At 41.4% G+C, this 21,359-nt stretch overlaps 3 protein-coding genes across 7 annotated transcripts; 2 read left to right on the forward strand and 1 right to left on the reverse strand.

Moving 5' to 3' along the window:
• Positions 1-3,550: 3,550 nt before the first annotated feature.
• On the forward strand, positions 3,551-14,557 carry ppp1r32 (protein phosphatase 1, regulatory subunit 32). 5 transcript variants are annotated; one of them, XM_051073182.1, is made up of 12 exons: positions 3,551-3,941; positions 4,188-4,389; positions 4,475-4,598; positions 5,158-5,320; positions 5,436-5,481; positions 5,597-5,697; positions 6,333-6,398; positions 6,505-6,591; positions 6,675-6,740; positions 6,850-6,944; positions 7,482-7,586; positions 13,907-14,557. In XM_051073182.1, the coding sequence occupies exons 2-12, from the start codon at positions 4,263-4,265 to the stop codon at positions 14,076-14,078; spliced, it is 1,152 nt and encodes a 383-aa protein (XP_050929139.1). In that variant the 5' UTR covers positions 3,551-3,941; positions 4,188-4,262; the 3' UTR covers positions 14,079-14,557. The 5 variants fall into 5 exon arrangements, with proteins under 5 accessions (XP_050929139.1, XP_050929140.1, XP_050929142.1 ...); XM_051073183.1 differs by having other exon boundaries at positions 3,551-3,928; XM_051073185.1 differs by having other exon boundaries at positions 3,551-3,928; positions 4,191-4,389.
• Positions 9,531-11,339, reverse strand: LOC108885751 (leucine-rich repeat-containing protein 10B). The gene has a single exon (XM_018680176.2). It carries the CDS (start codon positions 11,094-11,096, stop codon positions 9,897-9,899), a length of 1,200 nt encoding a protein of 399 aa, XP_018535692.1. The 5' UTR covers positions 11,097-11,339; the 3' UTR covers positions 9,531-9,896.
• A 751-nt stretch (positions 14,558-15,308) lies between the features above and the next one.
• fads2 (fatty acid desaturase 2) lies at positions 15,309-21,310 on the forward strand. Its single transcript, XM_018681923.2, has 13 exons — positions 15,309-15,501; positions 16,063-16,352; positions 17,030-17,140; positions 17,512-17,709; positions 17,805-17,906; positions 17,980-18,105; positions 18,184-18,244; positions 18,327-18,403; positions 18,595-18,692; positions 19,226-19,322; positions 19,439-19,518; positions 20,417-20,542; positions 20,803-21,310. Exons 2-13 carry the CDS (start codon positions 16,143-16,145, stop codon positions 20,852-20,854), a joined length of 1,338 nt encoding a protein of 445 aa, XP_018537439.1. The 5' UTR covers positions 15,309-15,501; positions 16,063-16,142; the 3' UTR covers positions 20,855-21,310.
• Positions 21,311-21,359: the final 49 nt, after the last annotated feature.

Raw genomic sequence — 21,359 nt, forward strand, 5'->3', positions numbered from 1 at the left:
TCCACTGTGCGTTTAGTGCTAATTAGCACTGTTAGCATGCTGATGTTAGCATTTAGCTTGAACCACCTCTCTGAGGCACTTGTGCGGTTGTAGAAGTTTAGTCTTGTTTAAGCAAAACTACCAAAAAGTCATTGTTTTCAGCTCTTCAAATGTGTGTGTTTTGTTGGTTTTCTTTGTTTTCTTTGATAGTTGACTGAATTTGATTTTGAGCTGCTAATCAAAGAAAACAAAATTCTTATACATTTCACCTTGGATTGTGGACTCTCATTTATGGAGAGAAAGACTGGAAGCTGCAGGGATTTGCAGTATAGTTCATCCACACCAAGCTTAGAAAACGATTTCTTTGTGGACCTCATCCTGTACATAGGTGCATTGTCACGCTGAAACCAGAAAGGGCCTTACCCAGACTCAGACAGCATCTGTATGCTGCATGTGCTGTAGAACAAGATTTCAGTGTTTTGGAAATAAGGCACCTTGCCGCCCCCCAAAAAAGCATAGATCACAATGTTTTCAGGGGGTGTGCACATACTGCATACCAGGACACACATACAGCCATGTGCTGCATGTGTATCCTGGTGTTTTTTGAAGTGTAATAGTGGTGAAATTAAACAGCAATATAAATAATTAGAAACTGTAATGACACCATTCTAATTTAACATGTACCATCATTTGCTGATCGAGATGGCAATTTGCAAAGGTTGTTTTTGCCTTTGAGAGCAATTAAAAATGTATGGCGGAAAGCCTCTGCTCTGAGCATCGCATTAGTCGGCATGAGGGTGAATGAATCACACAGCTACATGCTACACTCTGAAGGAATCTTTTATCCTATTTTCAAGGATGATGACATTTTCTCATGTAGCTTAATTAGCTCCTGCATTGTTTGGCTCACTTCTGACATTGTGCACTTCAGTTGTGCTGTGAGCCGTTTGTGTTGAAGGTTCAATCCGTCAAATATTTAATTGCATAAGCAATCAAAGGCATTTCTTTCAACATCACCGTGATGGTAAAATAGGTTGTTTTTCTTTGATTTAATCTCTTTCTCATTGGGGTACAGAATAGCCTGCCTACTACATGTCAGGACATGTACGCTTCTTGACTTGAAATGTCTTATTTTATGCCTGATTCCCCCCTCTGCTCATCACAGTCTGCCTCCTTAGCATTACATGCACCAAAGCTGACTGAAACTCAAAATGGAAAAAGATGACAATGCAATTTACTCCAAACCGTCTGTGCCAGATTTGCCTATTAAGTACAGAAGTCAAAAAGGAAGCAGGAAGGAGATAAGCCTGAGAACAGTGAGGCGGTGAAGCAGAGAGAGCACCTCTGAGACCTGACACACAAAGAAGGGTCTTAGCGCCTGAGCTGTCTCTTTATGTCTCTCTAAATATTAATTCCATGCTGTTCTATGGCAGACATAGAAACAGGTTATTGAATTGACAGAGAAACTGCCGAGATTCTCCTCCCAGAGCAGCAGGAGTATCAGGAACAGGAGTTGGGCAGGAAACGCAGACTGAGCACTGAGCCAGCCGAGCCCCTGCAGACAGGGGCCGAGGTTTCGTCCCTCCCTGAACTACAACAGACGGCTGCAGGCAAGCCAAGCGCATCAACTCGACGGGAGACCCTTGCTTGCATCACCTCCCTCTATTTTTAGAACCACTGCACCCACCTTTTTTCATCTTTTAAGCTCCCTCTGTAAGAGTTATCTCAAGTGCAAGCGGTTGCAGAAGGTGCAGGATTTCAGAAAAAATAGATTTTCAGTATTATTGTCATTTTGATGAAGAATCTGGACCATAACCGAGCCTGGCCACAGCACAGTCACTTTATATGTGATTTATGCAGATGCAGAATAAGCACAGATTGCTGTATTGCAGAGATGAACAATCAGAGGAGAGCTGAGAGTCTGCAGGTTTTCATTTTAAACAGAGTACAGCAGGTGCTTCCACTGATCAGTTCCTCCTCTCTGACTCTCAGCCTGAAGTTGTTCTAATAAGTGAAATCATCTGGTGTAATCTTTGACTGGAATGAAAATTGTCGCCTGGTCTATTCCTGCTGTATGGATCCCTGTGAATGTATAATTAGAAATGCCAATAATGTGCACATTGTGTTTAAGAGAAAAGAAGCAGGAAATGAGACTGTCAGTTTCAATGATGCAGGCGTTTCCCTGTAGTTATTTTTTGGAGAAGATAATGAACAGTTCCAGCCTTGGCACAACAGCATGTCAAGCAAGAAAGACCGTGGAGTGGCAACACAAGCAACAGCTTGGTAAAGACAGGCTCTGCTGACTGCCAGTGTTGGACAGATGGAGGGAAGAAAGGGAGCAAGAAGTGATATGACAGAGGTGAAGAAGCAGTGTGAGACCAAGGAAATGGGATGAAAAGAGAAGGAATAAGAAGTGAGAATTGAAGGAGAGGTGTGGAAACAATGCATTGTCAGATTCAGTGATCCAAAGGTTGAGCAGTTAGGTTTTTTATTTGGTCCCACCAAATAATGAAATGGTGAGGAAAATCATACTGTGTTCATACTGAGTCTTAGAAGAGCATGTGGGATCTGTGATATACAGCAGAGGTGGTGTCACACTGTTTTACCCTTTATATCTAATACAGAAGTCCTAGAATAATAGATAAGAATATGTGTCGATGTCTGTGTCTGGAAAAAATTACACTGATGATCAGCTCAGACTGTTTCTTCTGATGTCCTAAATACACCAGGAGGTGAGTGTCCACTGGATTAAACCGAGACGTTCATGTAAATGTACATGTGCAGATGTATAGATGGTGTACAGACATTTTCTCCTGCTAACAGCGGTGGGTGATAACTCTGTCTCGCACAAACGTTGTTATCAACATGTCATGCAAATTTCAAGCCATCCATCATTTTCACGTAACCTTACATCTTTTCTGGGCTGTAGACTGTAACCAGGGCCACTGTGGCAGCACACTGCCATCCAGTGGACCTATGGAGTAACTGTCCAGGCTCGAGCTGTGCATCCAGTCATCTCAATGATCTGCAGGTGGAGACACAAAACTCAGGCTGAGCCAAGTCAAGCTTTACATCCAGAAATCACAAATCTGCCTGAAAAGGCTTTAAAATGTGTTCTGTTAACACCACTCTCTATTCTTAAAACAGATAAAAGTAGGCGCAGTAGGCCTATACTTAAAATATATTAAGGTATGTAGTTTATGTTTCTTGTGTATGTGAAGCATATACTGGTTACACCATAATGGAAACACCCCTGCTATTTAGCATTTAGAAGCGGTAGCTATGTAAAGATTTTAAAATATTAACACACATTAACACAGTTATAAGCAGATATTTTAAGTGTCTTATTCTCATTCGCCTCAAAATCCCTCAGAGAAAGTTTAATGTATCTATTATTTAGGTAGAGGTCTTCAGAAAGCCCATCTGGATTTTTTTATTTTTTTCCTTTCCCTGCACATTGATTTTCCTTTTTATTCTTGTCTTTGCTTGATTTTATAAACTAAAGCTCAAACAAAGTCAAATAATATTTTAAAATTACACATTTGGAGCATTCGAGCTCATCTGACAGGACTGTAAGATTGTGAACGGCTGGTCGAGAAGTATTGTTCATATGTAACAGTTTGTTGTGTTGCCAGTTTCTCAGTGTACTGGTGTTATTCCAAAATGCAGAAAAGCAGCTGGATGTTGTATAAACTGGAAACATAGTTTTTCCTGCTGCACCAGTAAACACATAATTTGTGTCTAAGACAGGTGTTAAAGAAATAAAACACAGACACTGACATACAATAGAAACATTATCTGATGTAAACTGTGAGCAGCCAACCTTTCACTCCAGGCTCATTCTTCAGCTGTAATGTTCAGCTCTTGTGCTGAATCACCTAGCAACAGACCTGTTTACCCTCAAAACCACCACAAGGCAGAGAGGTGAACAAACAGCCTGGAGTTGCAGGTACGTCTGGAAAGTAAGTGAAGCTTCCTCTGCTGTGACAGATTCTTTATTCTGGGGTAATTTATAAAATATAAACCGTATGTAACTGTACTGCAGTGGTGTTGTTCCTCTTCACTCAAACAGCATTTGATAATTTATTACTTTATTTCCTATAGATGCTATAATCTGTTTTTCAGAGAGCTGTAAGTTTGGTTAGATTCAGTCAAACCTAAAAACAAAGGAGTTACACCTTGTTTGCTGCTTTTATTTGTGGTTACAGCAGTGCCCACATGCCCTGAGGATTTTTGCCATCCATCACTGTTGTCAGTGAAGGTTTCCATTACAGCAGTCACAGATGGCTGAGCTGAGGAGGATAGTCGCGCCGACTGTTAGAGCAACAGGCGGCTGTGAACGACCGACCAAAGACACACTTACAGTCTGTAACACGTCTTACAGGGCGTCGTACGGTGGGAGAGTTCACGGTGAGGGGGAGAACTTTTATTCCACATTTAAGTCTGCAGTCAAACAGCTGGTGAATCAGGGTTCATATTTACATGTGTGTCTCAGACCCAGGCAGGCCGAGCTTCACCTCTTACCTCGGACATCCCAGTGAGACAGGCTTCACATCAAACCAGAGACCAGCTGTATATTACAGGCCTGGTCTGGACCACACTGACAACCCTCAGTTTGGGTGAGTGTCAGAGCGGGTGAGCACAGGTCCTCTGCAGGCTGCAACTATAAAACTTTTATTTAGATGATTGGCAGTTTGATTTCTGATAGATATCCCAAAACTTCTATTACTTTTTCAGTCTCAGGTGGATTTCACAAACTAACATTATTATATTATATCATAAGGTTACAGCAGTTACAGGATTTAAATATTAAGTAATCACTGATCTCACTAGTATGTGTGATGCAACTCATTTTAATTTAGTGATGCTTAAATCTCCATTTAGTTAACAACTTGCAAATGTAATTAAACTAGATGTAATTATGTGAGAACGCTGATAATAATAGTACGAAGAAGTATAATGTGTTACAAAGCAAACAGGACTATCTGGCCGATCAGAATGAGGTCTAATCAGCTAAAATTATGAAAGTCACTTTTGTAGATTTGTTATTGCTCAGTGCACTGAAAAATACAGGGTGGTGTATCAGCAGCTCCTTAACTGATTCAATTAAAAGCAAAGCCTTACTGTGACAACCTCCAACTATTACCTTTGACTCAGGTGTGTTGTTTTCATCTCCAGGCTTCTGTTATCTGACAGTTTCATGTCTCAAACCAAACGGCATTACCAGCCTCACATCCGGTCTGACTGTTTGGGGGCTTTGCCGAACCTCATTAACAAACCCAGAGACAGTGGCTTCCATCAGCTGCGGAGTCATCCAAAAACAGAGAGTGGTGAGGAGAAGGTAAAATTTAATGACAACATAAACTCTCCTGGGAGATGTTGAAAAGTGTCACCGATATCATCAACAGTGAATGGTAAATTTCTTATTATCTTTTTTCATGGATGTGTTTCTTCAGACAGAGTACCAACGACTGTTTGTGGCTCATCGTCTCACACCTGCAGGTAAAATAAAACCTGAGAATGCTGAGACTAAAAGTCCAAGGATAAGATAAACAGGAGTAGACGATACAGGGAAGACAAAAGAGACCACCAATTTATACTGTTTGTCTTTCTCCAGTTTCCCAAAACCATGTGACTATAGGTCCTAAACGAGAGACAGGTTTCTCTGAGGGGACAGACCTTCTGTTTAACACCTTTCAGGAGAAAAACAGCAGCAGGGTGAGTATTATTTATTATGGAAAGATCTGATTATATTCTATCTGTATTATAATTAGATATTTATGTTTTTCTTCTGATCAAAACAAACAGTGAGTTGATCCTAAAATCTGATATATCTTATTCCTGTACGATAGAGCTCTACTGTTGTCCTTTAAAAACACATAAATATAGCTACACCGTAGCACTGGATGACATGTTCCTCTTTCCCGCTGCTGTAAATACTCCACTAGAGCACATTATAGGTTAAAAATAGTCCCCAACAGCTGCTCTATTTACTCCTGTGCCCAGATGTTTTAAGAAGTTACTGAGCCCTTTTTGAAATAAATTATATATTTGTAACAAGTTTTTAAAGATTTACATTTTCAGCAGGAACAAATGAGCTCAGGCTGAGAGCACCAGGCAGGGTGGAGAAGATGGGAAGTTTTTAAACACAGACAAACATGTTGTTTTGTTTTGGCTTTTCATAAGATTTATTGACAATTGTCCTTTAATTATCATTATTGTAAATGCATCAGATGTACAGTATATCACTCTTTAACCTCTGTTGAGAGGTGTAATCATGCAGTACACCAGTTATTGCTTAAGTGTCATCTGGTATATACTACTTTTAACTTTTTATTCTTTTCAAACCTCAGGTTGAGCCTCGCCACACTCACAGCTCAGTGATGAAAAACGACTTCTTGCCACCGTCATTTCTGCAGGTACTCGCTCGCCTCTGTCCTTTCTTTTATGCTCCAAACAGGAACTAAGTCATCGTTTTATTACGAGTACAGCTGTGAGGTTTTTGACAGTGTCTCTCTGTTTGAGGGCACTGAGGCGATACCGGGCCTGCGCAGCCATTCTTGCAGAGAAACAGGATTCACTCGAGGTGCCATCGCTCCCTTGGCCTGCCCAGTGAGTACTGACCCCCCTCCGCCCAGCCGTCTGTAATAGATTTTGATTTTATCACTTTAACACTCTTCCCTCTGCTCTTCTAGTCCTCTCTTCTGCCATCACCCCAGACTAAAACTAATGCACCGACTGAGAAGGCCATTGGAAAAAAGGTTCCACATTTATCTTTTAGTCATTTCCTTTAATAAATATAACCTCTGTGTTTGGACTGCTCAGTGTTGTTTTTACTCTGTTATGTTTGTTGTGTGTTGTGTTTTTTAGGAGCCCACAGGGTCTCTTCTAAATGCTCCAAACAACCAGGCTTTCCCTGATACACCTTTCAATTGTTCCCACTTCACTACACATTATAAGAGCAAGTAAGTGTGTTTGGTACTTTCAACGGTGATGAAAGAAGCATTAAGATCCTAAAAGTGGCAATAGCAAAACCCATTACCCCATTAAAAGTAAAAGGTCTGAATTGATGAAGTAAATGTATGTAAGTATTATCAGTAAAATATACTCAAAGTATCAAAAGTAGAAGCACACATAATGCAGAGAATATCACCTGTCAATGTTACTGGATTATTATTATCAATGTATTGACGGTATATCATAAAGTGCTAATTTTACCTCTTTTACAAACAACAATCTACAACTTTTTATGTATGTTAAATCTGCTGAGTAACCACTAATTTCAGGTGTAAAATAAATACAGTGGAATAAAAAGTCTAATATTTCCCACAGAACTGTGGTGAAATTGAAGTGTATAGTAGCATAAAATGGTCCAGATTTGTGTTTGAGGACATTAGCCGGGTAATTTCAATTTACTGAGACCAACTACATTGTACTATAGATATCATTTAAAAACCTGCTGAGCTGACAAATATCCAGTTTAAAACTTTGTTGTTTTCCAGGTTCTGTCATGATGCTAATGTGGAGAAGTGGAGATCTGGTCACACCGGCGCAGGAATCATCAGCTCAAAAATGGTCAACGGCTACAATCGGCGGGACACGGACAGGTACACACACGTTGAACACATCAGGTCCCATCATGCTCACGTTTCCTTTGACTTACATGAGACCTTTTTATTTCACAGGTTCATCTTCAGGGGATAAAACATTAAAACACCTGAGATGTTACTATCATGGCTTCTAATTACAAGAATAAAATTTGGGGTTTCTTGTTGACACATTACTCTGGGTATTTATTATAAAAACTGTGGATGAAAACTGTGAAGAACAGTTGCAGTATTACATTTCCTTACAATCAAATCCTGAAAACCTTAAGCACTCCCACATCTGTGTTATTTTACAATAGTCCTGTCAAAGAAAAAAAGTGGCTAATTTTCATCTCTTTGTGAAGTAAAATTTTTGTGAGAGTTGAAAAGCTGCCAGTCAGACAGTAGTGTGAACCAAGTGATGTGAAAGCCAAGGAGAGAGGGAGCGAAGGAGATGATGCATTGCCTTTGACTGCCTCCCTGTCACTGACCTACAGAGAATGAGAGGAGTGTAAACCAATGAGCAAAATAATTACACTCAGACTGAGTGTGGCACCGATTCCCATGGACATCTGTGGTGTGTCAGACTGTTCTGCCACCCACAGCTGTGGAACAAGTGTCCCAAGCGCCGAACGAGGAGGAGGATTGAGCTTCAAATTATGTGTCACATACTGCAGCTCCATACAGTATACATACTGTGGATCAACTCTCAGAAACTGCAGTGGCTTCACATTATCAACACAAGTCAAATAAAGTAGATTGCTGCGTCAAAACAAGACATGCATAAAACCACTCTGAGTGTCAGACGGTAGATCATGTTTAAGTAGCTGCCTATACGTCTTCCTGAGGTGAACAGTGAAATAATATACTGTACTATATGGAAACTTTAGTCATGCTAGCGGCTCCGGGGATGACTGAGTCTTGGTCTGTCCACCATTTAATTCAGATTTAAATATTTCAGCAGCTGCTGGATGGACTGTCATAACATTGTTTGACATTCATGGTCCCCAGAGGGAGAATCTTTGCTGATTCTAATGGCCACTTTCCACTGATTCTAATAATCAATCAATAATCAACATAACTGTCCTAGACATGACACAGATTCCCTTACATACATGTAATAAACATGGTTTCATGTGTAAAAAGGGGCAGTACCTCATGCCAATAGTTTGAAATTTAAGAAAAGCAATCATCAGCTTGAGTCTGTTCTGCAACTGTTTCCCCGGCACAGACACGGGAGTCGAGACACGGTGTCACACGAGAACGAGCATAAATATTTCAGCGCTGGGATAAATATTTCACTCTTTCAATGAGATGTGAGGAAAAGATACGTGGAGGGAAGGAGGATTGGATTACATATGATCCCCACATGAATAATGAGTGCGGAGATGAGAGGAGAACAAGGGCCGGGGCCTGCCTCATGTTAGAGATGGAAGTAGAAAAGGTGTAGTCACCGACAAAAAGGAGTATACAAAGGTCATGACGGACCCGAGTCTCTGACCCGCAGAGGGCTTTAGTTTTTTGTAATGTGAAAAATTTTCTTTTTTGTCCACACATTTCACATTTGGAGCCTCCCTATGGACTTACCTTTTATGGCTTGGCACCCCAGCTATTCTTCGCTGTAATAATCCGGCTTGTCTCCCTCTCTTTCTTGGCACTGACACTCACAGGACTGCTTACATGACACTGTCAAGGTTTTTTGGGAGGTGGGTTGTGTTTAACATGTCATAAATACTTTGCAAATCTGAATCCAAAACACACATTTACATGCGCGCACATGGTCCTCGGTTATAAAAATAGCAACGAGGCGAGCGGAGGTGCACTGGCAAGCACATAAAACAGACACTGACCATGACGTGTGGAAATACTACAGTGCGTCAGTCAAGTAAACAGAAGCCGATGCGTTCATTGTCTCCGAATTCAGAATTATCTTTCCATAAATGATTGACATTGACTTCATCAAAGGAGTTAATATTTAATTATGGGAGACTTGGTCTCCTGTATACACTCAGAAAACAACCCTGATGTAAAACAGCCATACACAGTGAATACACGCACACTCACTCCACCTGAGTCCTGCTCTGATTTGGTAATTTGCAGCTGATTGAGATGTCACAGGTGCTGTCAGTTTATAGCATCATAATGTCCAGTTTTATTTTCACAGTTAACAACAGATTAGAAATTAGCAGCACAGCTAACAAAGTCCCACAGTCTCCTCGTGTCAGCTTCTTTAAAAAAAAAAAAAAAACCCTTGAGTGGATTTTCTGTCATCCACCTCCACCTGCCTGGAGATCATCAGGATGTATGAGGGTCTTTTCGTGCCCCTTCATCTCATCTCCCTGTGTCCTCCAGACCCCCCCCCTCCTCGTACTCATAGTCCATCTGAGCCCTTTCGTACTCCAGCTCCTCGCCCTCATACTCGAAGCCCTCACCTTCACATATCAGCTCCTCCGTCTCATATTCAACACCCTCTTCGTCGTATTCAAGCTCAGCTCCATCGTACTCAGTGACCGGCAGCTCCGCTTCCCCCTCCTCTGCCTCCCTAACCAGGGGCTCTTCCTCTTTGACATCTGCGTCCTCTACGATCGCTGCAGCTTCAGCTGTGGCTTGTTTTGAGCTGCTGTTCTTCAGGATGCCATGAATCACCGGCTCCTCTCCTGCTGCCAGAGCCAACTCCTCTGCCTCTTTCTCTGCGGCCTTTCGTCTCCTCTCCTTCTTGGCCTCACGGGCCTCCAAGAACTCTGCAGCCCCTTCCCCAACTATCAGCACCTCCTCGCCCACTTTCGGAGGTTCCTTGACGGGGTTGTGGTCATAGGAGAACAGGCGCAGTGCACGGAGACGCTTCAGACTGGGAAACTCTGATATCTTGTTGCGGTCTAGGTCTAAGATCTCCAAGTTCTCCATGCGCAGCAGGACTTTGGGAAAGGTTTCAAAGCGATTCCCATAGAGCCATAATCCCCTCAAAGCCTCCATGCGCCAAAGGTCAGGAGGCAGTGTCTTCAGCCGGTTGTCCCCGATCTGAAGGGACTTGAGGTGGGGCAGTTCGTAGAGCTCCCGTGGAAATCTCTGGAAGTAGTTGCTCTCCACCCACAGGCATCGAAGGCTCTGCAGGTTCGTCAGCTCAGGTGGGAGGCTCATCAGCCGGTTGCTGCCCAGGTAGAGGCGAGTTAGGTTGGTGAGCTGGCAGACGGCCAAGGGAACGTCCTCCATCTTGTTGAAGTCCAGGGCGAGTATCCGCAGACCCTGCAGCTGGGAGATGCTGTCCGGCAGGGTGCGCAGGCTGTTCCCGCAAACGTACAGCTTCTCCAGGTGCATCAGTCCGCAAACACGCGACGGCAGCCGCTTGAACTTACGGTAGCTCAGGTCCAGCACGGGGTCTCCGCTCTCCAACAACTCCTCCACCCCAAGCGGCAGCTCTTCCTCCACCTCTACCTCCTCCTCTTTCTTCTTCTCTGTGATTTCTGCCTCCTCACTGTCCTTCCCTCCTTCCTCCTCCTCTTCCCCCTCTCCCTTCCTGGAGGAGTTGCCCATGCTGCGGCCTGCAGCCCCTGACTCCTGCCTTGAGTCAGGACAGAGTCATTTGATGAGGTTGTGACTGTGACAAGTTATCCCTCTGCCTGGGAGCTGCTCTTGTTTTGTGGTTGAACCCACCGGCTGCAAACGGCATCATGGTCCGAGCCAATCAACACTCTTGATGCCATGTCACAGCAGTTTGTCATGTTTCTCTTCGTCCCTTCATCCAGTGATTCATTGCAAAAACACCAGAGGAAAGTATCTAACAAAGTCTGGAGTAATAGTAATGATAGTAGTAATAGTAGTAGTAGTAGTAGTGGTAGTAATAGTAATAATAATAGTAATAATGTTGCTCGTAGTTCAGCTCAACAAAGTACAGCTGAATTTTGAGCTGAAATTGAATCCTTGCAGTCCTTACCCTCTCCTCTCCTCTTTAGCCTCCTCGAGGCTTTTAAGAGAAAGATAACGCGCAGCTTTGAGGTCACCTGTTCGCGTGATCCGGTCTCTCTGTCAGAACAGGGGAAAAAAGTGCCACTTTAGGTCACTAAATAGTCAGCTTGTTGCCCCTCTTCCTGACGGTTGTCGGTGCATAAGCCCCAGAGTGTGTGCGCAGCTCAGTGACCTGGCCGGCGGCAAAGAAAAAAACAGTTAATGGAAGTCTGTCCACTAGTTAATGCAGCTGCTCCCCATTAGAGGCCGAGGTCCACCGGAGTTATAATCCGCGCCGGAGAGAGAGGGGAAAACTGCAGCAGCGCTGACTGACTCTGCTCCTGATGTTGGCCGCTTCTCTCCATCAGTGTGGAGGTTTACATTCAACGGATCGCTCCCTCCCTCTTCTGTAACCGGAACAAGGGCCATTCACATCACATGGTCAGTGTGTGTGTGTGCGCGCGCGCGTGTGTGTATGAAGTAGTCCATTTAAAAAAAAAAAAAAACTTTCTCTCCCATCACTCGTATGTTATTTTTTTAAAGACACTGCAACACTTTTAGGGTTGAACATAAAGTTACTTTGCAGATTAAAGCTTTATAAACACAACACAAAATCAGTTTTAAACCACGATGCACTGTTATGGATTTACCTATAAATAAAATAGTCAATCACCAAAGGTCAGTGGAAGATATAAAAGCTCAGGGTCTGCAATCTTTTCATTGACAACAACCTTGAAGAAGAGCTATATTTTATATGAATACAAAAATGCAAGAATACTTAATAAGAAAGAAAGAGTTCTTGCCAAAGAACTATTTATAGGCTACTGACCAGTAATATCTTTGTTCCTTATTTTGTCATTATGTATAATTTACTGCATAAGGAGTAATTTTATTTCATACTTTAAGTAAATTTGCAGTTAAACTGCTGTAACATTGTGAATTCAGGGCTTTTACTTGTAGCAGAGTACATTTACATTATATGTTAGGTTAAGGATCCAAATACTTTTACCACCACTGTAAATATACAATCATACATTTATGCGTGTAGACCAGTAAAAGAGCAATAATCATCACACAGTCTCCTGGACCTCCAAAGATGGTCATTCCAGCACTGGTCTGTATCAAACATTACACACATTAGCTTCAGCAGGTTTTTATAGACCAATTAAAAAGCCGTGACGACAGCGTTCATGTTGTGACTTTCTGCGTTGACACAGAACAGACACAAGAATAACATATAAACTGCTGCCAGCACTCACTGTGTCCAACCTGACACAAATGTACCAGACAGATTTAATTAAATTAATCTGTAGGATAAGCAGTACTGCAGTGTCTTCTGTAGTCTTACTGTGGTATTTTATACTATTTTTTTCAATAAGCTAGTCAGTATTGATGTTAAATCATGATCTGCAGTCTGTACTGTGCTTGTTAAATGTGTGGAATTTCACTCCAACACTCCAATGCATGTGACATGACTAAAATATATTCGTACTCTGTGGCTCAAAATAGCTCCAAAATTTGAAAGACCCCAAAGCAAGTTTTAAATAAAAGGGCAACATCAGTTACAGCACAGACTAACTTTTCAGTTGTTCACATATCCACATGCTTTTCACTCACAGCAATGTGAAAATACTCCATTACCGCTTCATATTGTTACTTTAAGTTTAGTACCAGTGGTGAAATGTGACCAACTATTCAAGTACTGTGTCTAAAATCTAAATATCTTATTTCCACTGCATTTCAGAGGCAAAAATTTACATGTTTTCTCCCACTACATTTACTTGGGTGTAGCAGTAACTAATTACTTTTCAGAGTAAGACACATACTAGATGGGAAAAAAAAATATCATGTTATTAAACTAAGAATAGTATATAAAACAATAAAAAATTAGCTCCTCCTCGACTCACTACAACGTTAAAATACTACTTACAAACTAACGTGTATGTGATAGTAATCCAAAATCAATAATAGTACAAATGCTAAGAATTACAATATAACACTGACAGCCTCTCATCAGTGTAATATTGCTGGTACATTTTGCTGATTATACCTCTGTTAAATGCAGGACTGCTACTTGTAATGGAGTATTTTTACTTTTTGACTATTGCTTTTTTTACCTGAGCAAAAGATCTGAATATTTTTTCCACCACTGTATAGTACCTGCAACAATATGTATGATATGTATGTATGTATCTAAAGTCTAAGTAATCACTGGAAGGGAAGGTCTCTTTCAAAGTTAATGTTTTTTTAATGTGCTTATATAATACCATCACTGTTATTACTATTACCTTCATCCAAATTGTACTTGATTACAATTCTCTCCACCTCTGACTTTACTGAACATTTGATTATAGCAAGCAGGTTTTCTGATTGATGGTGTTTTGTTGGTTGTGTTACAGAAGAGGAAGGAAAAGCTGCTGGGGTCAGATGTGCAGCTCCTCTGTCAGCCTGATGAACTGTGGCAGAAGAGGCGGACAAACGGGGAGACAGGCCGCACGCTGCTTGAGGATAATCCTGTCTGATGTACTGAGGACCAAAAGAGCTGATTTGCAAATTTCTGCATCGCATTGAAACGACCCTGAAATGACACAATGGACTGTAAGCAGTGGACAGACAGACAGACAGAGACCTCAGGGGGGGCAAATGGATGTGACTGCTGAGGTGAATGTCCATTTGTTGAATACAGATGAAGCACTACATGACCCAGCCAGCATGGGAAACATATGGAAAAAGAAACAAGCAATTAAAAAATAACTCAAACAAATATAAACATTAATGTACTTAGAGCAAATGAAATCACGTTTCGGTTAAATCACATTGTTGCACCTGTCTCTGGATGATGACAGAAGCAACACGAGACTGTAATGATATTGTATTGCTACATCCTAGGGGTTAAATAAGGACAAGGAAGGTGTCTGCTCAAAGGAGCACTTCTGCACCACCTGCTGGTGGACGAGGGAACTGCAACACTTCATTTTCAAAATATAATGGCTGTGTTCATGAGAAGTGTGGCTTCTTATTTTCGACTGTAAATACTCAAGAATCAAAATGTATTATGTCAAGATGAAACCAGATGAAATGCAATAACATGATGATAGACAGATCGTCTATGTGCCACTAGTACTGATTTGGTTCATTTTCAGAGGATGCAGACTCCTCTGACATACAGAAAACACACGAGGTGCTTATTATTTACTTTCACTTTCAAAAATATGGTAAAATTAGCCCCAAAAAATCTACTTAAATATACTCAGCAAGCTGTAGTAAGCTGTTTTTATTGCAAACTCTATACAGATATTTAACAGTTAGATGTGTCAAAAACCTACATGCAAAATATATTATGGTTTATATTATATTATTGTATGTTTTTAGCCTCGTTTGCGCATTTAACATTACTTATTCTGAAAAACAAGGCAAATTATGTCATCTGTGCTTTAATGTTTTCGGGAAAAAACCTATCTAATCTAAAATATGGACTTTCAATAGATAAACTATAATTGAATGAGATAAGATTTAAAAAAAAATGTAGCCAGAGACTGAAGGAGGACCATATTCTTTCCGGCTGAATATTACACATTGATAGTGCTCGGTAATGTTGTGCATTAGAGAGCAATCTCCTGGAGTGAATATGTTAATATAAGTTATAATGGAGGATAATATCAGCCCGACGTCCACTGACCGACTCTTTCCATCTCAGCGCTCAGGCGACTCTGCAAATGAGCAGTTTATTGAGCCTATTGCACATGAGCTCGTCTGTCCAGGATATACTGTACTCCGATTGGCCCAGAACCCCTCGAATGATCAGCACGGAATTTGTACTGAATGAGAGAGTGGTGAATGTGTCGCTGAACATTTAGGGGGAGGAAGAAAAAAGGCAGAGAATTCTGGGGGGCTTTACTATTTAAAATGGACCTAAACGGAGCGGGAACAAGTAAAGTGAGCTGGTCTGTTGATGTGGCTGAAACCAGGGGAGAGTAACCAAAATCTGGATACTGTAAGTCTGACATATTCCTCATCCTCACGTAGTGGGCCTGTGAGCTGCACAGCCTGCTACTCGTTATCCGCGATTATTGCTGAATAAACCAACGCACAGGCGACAAATGTTATCTGGAGCGACTGTTAGTGGTTTAATAGCTGCATTTGTGTCCTTTTTTGCTCATTAATCGCATATTATGATGAACTACGACTACCTACATTCGCTGCCATGACTACATATATCCCTGACTACGCATGTCACAGCTTAAATATATCAGTATATTATCACCAGGATTTTATTATACTCCTGACATTTAGATTTATATTTAATGCTGATAGACAAAAGATGCAAACTCCATAGATGAAGCTGCTTCACCAGCAGCCTCCTGGTCGTCGGATTTCATCATCAATTATTAGTGAAGTTGCGCTGCTCTTTGTCTTTGTGTTAGAATCAGATGGACGGTTATAAAGTAGCCCCACAGAGAGCAACAGGTTAAAAAGCTCTTCCTCTGTGTGCCGCCCCCCTCTGCACACAGTCTGTCAGAGGGGTGTTAAAACTGACCGTTTTCCTTACGTCCAGGTGTCAGGCTTTGCGGCTGGGCGGCCCACCTTTCAGCGCATTAGGTGGATCAAGATCAAGGCCAGAGGACGACGGTGAGGATGGGAGGTGGAGGCCAGCTGACGGAGCCGGGGGAGCCGGGCGGCGGGCGAGACGGGGGCGTCTACACCTGGGAGGAGGTGCAGAGCCACAGCAGCAGGAACGACCAGTGGCTGGTCATCGATCGAAAGGTTTATAACATCACTCAGTGGGCCAAGAGGCATCCGGGAGGGTTTCGTGTCATCAGCCACTACGCTGGAGAGGATGCCACGGTAAATATGAGCCTTACAGAAGCGATTACAACAGGTTTCTGCGGTTGTGGAGTTCATAAATGTCAGTGGTGGAATGTAACTAAGTTCATTTACTTAAGTGCTGTTTTTCCAGTGAATGCTCGATTCCTCTAATCCACCACATTTCACAAGATAATATTACTAGTGTTTCTAGTTACTGTACCTAACCCTAGCTTTTAAAACCCAAGAAATATTAAAACAGTAGTTCCCTGCCTTTTTGGCTTCGAACCCTTAAGAAGCAGGAGTGCCGGGGCTCAGGTCATGTTTCACAGTTGTTTTGTTTTGTTTAAATAAGTGTGTCAGAGGCAAAATCATCCAATATTTTACACAAAAATAAAAATAAAATCAGTTTGTGCAGCAGAACTTTGTTTTTTGTTTGTTTCTACCCTATCAATCATCTCATGACCCCTCAGATTTCTCTCGCTTTGGAGGGAGCATGAACCCTAGAAAACTGTGCATAAAACAACATAGTTCCACCTCAACCAGCTACAGAACAGTAAAATGTTGCTTCTGTATTGTTGTGTCAGTGCATATTTCTGAAGATTATTGATACTTGTATTTAAGTGCATGGCCTGAGTGCATCTTCCATCTCTGATAAATGTATGCAACGTTTAATTCTCTACATCACAGACAGGATTTCTCATCTCTCTTTTTCCTAGGAGGCGTTCACTGCCTTTCATCCCGACCTAACATTTGTGCGAAAGTTTCTGAAGCCCCTGCTGATCGGAGAGCTGGCAGCGACAGAGCCAAGCCAGGACCGGAACAAAAATGTGAGGCCCAGTCTCAAGTTTTCCTTGAACAAAACCTCACGTTATTCACGCATCAGCTTTAGTCTCATGGTGACATGTGCAGAAACACCTGAGGAAATGCAGTAGGTCAGCCTATTCACACATCTGTTTTGTTATTCATGAGTCTTGCAGCGTTTGAGCACATCCGAGGTTCTGGACACTCGTGTTTCATTAGCTGTTAAATAACTCAGGCTGCCTTTGTTTTTATTGTTCCTCACTGCATCAGGTGCCTGACGCTGCACGTCCTCCACTGCTATAAGAACCTCAATTTCTCTTGGACCCCCAAAATCTGGCAAATGTCACAGCACTGCACCATTTCACCGTCTCATTCACCGTCTCTTCTCTGCTCTCAGGCGGCAATCATACGGGATTTCCACTCTTTACGTGCGCAGGCGGAGAGTGAGGGTCTGTTTCGAGCTCGCCCTCTATTCTTCTGCCTCCACCTGGGTCACATCGTGCTGCTGGAGGCCCTCGCCTGGCTGATGATATGGCTCTGGGGAACCAACTGGATTCTGACGTCTCTGTGTGCGGTCATGCTGGCGACTGCTCAGGTGACTCGAACATCATCATCATCATCTCTCAGTCTAAATGTTTCAGATGATGTCCATTTCTGCAGCAAATGAATCTCAAAATCTTTTCTCTCTAGTCGCAGGCTGGGTGGCTGCAGCACGACTTTGGCCACCTGTCTGTCTTCAAGAAGTCCCGCTGGAATCACTTGTTGCACAAGTTCATCATCGGCCATTTAAAGGTGGTTCGTGTTCTGGTTCATATATTTCTTTTCTTACATTTTCTACATAGATATTAAATGATGGTTTTCTTAGGGGGCTTCTGCCAATTGGTGGAATCATCGCCATTTCCAGCATCACGCCAAACCCAACATCTTCAGAAAGGACCCTGATGTCAACATGTTGAGCGTCTTTGTAGTTGGAACCACCCAACCAGTGGAGGCAAGTAGCACAAAGCAGATATTTCAGATAATTTTTCACCAGCTGCTCACTCTAACTCTGTGTTCCTCTCTGTTACAGTACGGGATTAAAAAGATCAAACACATGCCCTACAATCACCAACACCAGTATTTCTTTCTTGGTATGTTTTTTTTACGAGTCATTCAAGATGAAAGAAACCATGAACACTCTGCAGGAGTAACTGTTCTCTGTTTCTCTCATAGTGGGACCACCGCTGCTCATTCCAGTTTTCTTCCACATTCAGATAATGCACACCATGATCTCCCGCCATGACTGGGTGGTAAGATCCTGTCCTGAAATTGCAAATGAAATGTTTAAGTTTTTCTATTTGAGAGTTAAATTTAGGCCTAATTTACAGCACTGCAGAGGGAATATGACACATGTAAACATGTTAATGAAAAAGTTAATGAGTCATGATTCTTGATAACGAATAAATTCTATCAGTCATATTAACCTGTTTGTCTTGTGAAGGATCTGGTTTGGTCCATGTCATACTACCTTCGCTACTTCTCCTGCTACATACCCCTGTATGGCCTGTTTGGCTCCTTGGCGCTCATAAGCTTTGTCAGGTAAAATATCTTTGATGAAGTATGTTTTATAATGTTTAATGTTTTTAGCTTTGGGTAGCTATTTTTTGAAAGAGTGAATCCTCAATTTGGAAGTTTTTCTCCACTGCTTACATGTTTTTCTCCCCACACTTTACTCCCACTTCAATGGACTTTACATTTTCCCACAAAAATGAAACACTGATGTCAGTGCTGGTACAATAACCACACTTTACAAACACTGAAGACACTCATACTAAAATCTAATATAGATATCTTGTCTTTTACACACATGGCACAAGCTAACACACACTAATCATTGTGGTATATGGTTATAAAACCACACATGCTCCTGTTTGAAACACATGCTCTGAATACAGCACCAAACAATTTATCATCAGTCATTAATGAATTATGTATTCACACAAATAAACCCATTAGTTTCAACTCATAAATACTTAATGAAGAAGGCCTTACTAGGAAGTGAACAACACCTTGCTCACAAAGGGGCAACACATTATTCAGTGACAGGTGTGCTGTTGCTATGAATGTTACAGGTTTCTGGAGAGTCACTGGTTTGTGTGGGTGACTCAGATGAATCATCTGCCGATGGACATCGACCACGAGAAGCACCAGGACTGGTTAACCATGCAGGTACCTGGTTTGCTCAGGATTCCTCTAACTGCTGCAAAATCCACAGCCACCTGCCGGTGCTGCTGACGTGTCAACTCATCTTCACTCTTCTTCTTCTGTCTGATCTTCTTCTTTAGCTACAAGCCACCTGCAACATCGAGCAGTCCTTCTTCAATGACTGGTTCAGCGGACACCTCAACTTTCAAATCGAACACCAGTAAGTCAGATCATTGAGTCTCAGGAGTGGACTCATGATGTCAGGTGAAAGTCTGTCATAAACACACAGAGCTACTAAAGTCCTGTGTTTTTTAGAGCACTGAAATTAAATTAGAAGCAATCACTGTACAGATCACTGTACACAAAAAGCATTAACCGTCCATCAGACATCCCTGAGAGCTTCTGCTACACAATCACCATCAAGTGTTTTATATCCACACGATTATAGTCCATAACTAGTATGACTGTGTACATGATTTTAACAACCTTAAAGCCATTTAAAGTCCCCACAAACTTGGTTTCAGATCACAGGTATGTCTTATTAATAAATATTTATGACTAAGTGTGAAACAGTCAAAGTTAAAGTTTTGAGGAGAGAAAACATTGTTAGTTATAGTTTTTTTAAAAAAAAGAAAATCTCTTCTTCTAACTCTTTTAAATTCTAACTTTGAAGAAAATTGTGTTCATGCAGGAGACTGTCACACAGAGTAAGAAGCTGACTGAGAAAATTGGTTTTCAGGAAACAGTATGTTAAAGGGTCACATTTCTTGGCTGAATTTGATAACTACAAAGCACAAAGTGATCCATTTGAAGACAGAAATGAGGAAAGATGATGCTGCTCTGTAGTTTAGATACTGATTTTTCACTCATAGTTAGAATGTCACCTTTTGAAGTTCACATTCGCTGTATTTTAACTCCTTCATAATACAGAACAAAGTAACAAGAACAGACATTTCATGCCTTCCTCAGAGTACAGGCTTGATCACAAAAGAATAGAGGAGACACCTACTTAAAATTAATTTTTACTTTGAGTGCAAACCCATTTAATACTCGGTTGACATTCCCTCACTATACTGAACTGTTTAAAAACAAATGCTCTGTCCCTTCTGTCTCTGAAGTCTGTTTCCTACGATGCCGCGCCACAACTACCACCTGGTGGCCCCGCAGGTCCGTGCACTGTGTGAGAAACACGGGATTCCTTACCAGATGAAAACTCTGCGGCAAGGCCTCGTTGATATTGTCAAGTACGTCCAGTAATGATTGAAGTTAGACAGAAGCCCCAGAAACACTGCAACAGGAGTGTGTGTGTGTGTGTGTGTGAACAGATTTATTAACAAAAGTATGAAAAATGAAGTGCAGTTGTCAGAATAATGGATACAGACAGACAGTGTTAATTTCATGCTGATTCTTGTTAGCTCCACAATGTACATATTCCTGCAAGGCTCTTTTATTTACTGCAGAACGTGCTGTTTATTAACTGATTTTCCCTCATCATCTTTTTCAGGTCACTGAAAAACTCAGGAGATCTCTGGCTCGATGCATATCTCCATAAATGACAATTTTTAATTCCCTTTGCCGTATTTAAAAGGAGTGATGTTTTTCTCCTCCTCTGCATCATAAATCGATTGTATCTGTTTGGTTTTATAATTATCCAGTAAAGTCTGAGAATGATCTTTTCTCCCTGTTGGTGTTATAGTTAAGTCTTGGCTTCCTTTTCAGATTCTGTGCAGGATTTCTTTTAGTTTTACAGTATCTTGAACAACAGTAGTATGGTGTTATAAATACAATAATGAAAATTGATTGTGAGTTATGTAAAGTGATGTTTTTTTCTTTATCTGTGATTGTCTGAACAATGAAACATGACAGTTATGCTGATATATGACAACTCCAGTGTAACAGGGTTAAAATGTGCTGCACTTGTAATTGTCTTGTATCAAACTTAAAATTCCCTCTTTAACTGCAACTCTTTTCTCATCTTCTGATACATCAATAAAGAAAATGTGTCAACTGTTTCTCCACCTCTGGCTTTATAAATCCAGACACACAAATTATGTACAAAAA

This window comes from Lates calcarifer, linkage group LG10 (genome assembly GCF_001640805.2).
Source record: "Lates calcarifer isolate ASB-BC8 linkage group LG10, TLL_Latcal_v3, whole genome shotgun sequence".
Taxonomy (NCBI): Eukaryota; Metazoa; Chordata; class Actinopteri; family Centropomidae; genus Lates; species Lates calcarifer.

Bases quoted from the DNA above. Each gene is read 5' to 3' on its own strand.
- ppp1r32 (XM_051073182.1), top strand. From the start codon at position 4,263: ATGGCTGAGCTGAGGAGGATAGTCGCGCCGACTGTTAGAGCAACAGGC. The intron at 6,399-6,504 runs GTACTCGCTCGC...TCTCTGTTTGAG, and splicing joins TGCCACCGTCATTTCTGCAG to GGCACTGAGGCGATACCGGG. The intron at 6,945-7,481 runs GTAAGTGTGTTT...GTTGTTTTCCAG, and splicing joins ACTACACATTATAAGAGCAA to GTTCTGTCATGATGCTAATG.
- LOC108885751 (XM_018680176.2), bottom strand. From the start codon at position 11,096: ATGGGCAACTCCTCCAGGAAGGGAGAGGGGGAAGAGGAGGAGGAAGGA.
- fads2 (XM_018681923.2), top strand. From the start codon at position 16,143: ATGGGAGGTGGAGGCCAGCTGACGGAGCCGGGGGAGCCGGGCGGCGGG. The intron at 16,353-17,029 runs GTAAATATGAGC...TCTTTTTCCTAG, and splicing joins ACGCTGGAGAGGATGCCACG to GAGGCGTTCACTGCCTTTCA. The intron at 18,106-18,183 runs GCAAGTAGCACA...TCTCTGTTACAG, and splicing joins GAACCACCCAACCAGTGGAG to TACGGGATTAAAAAGATCAA.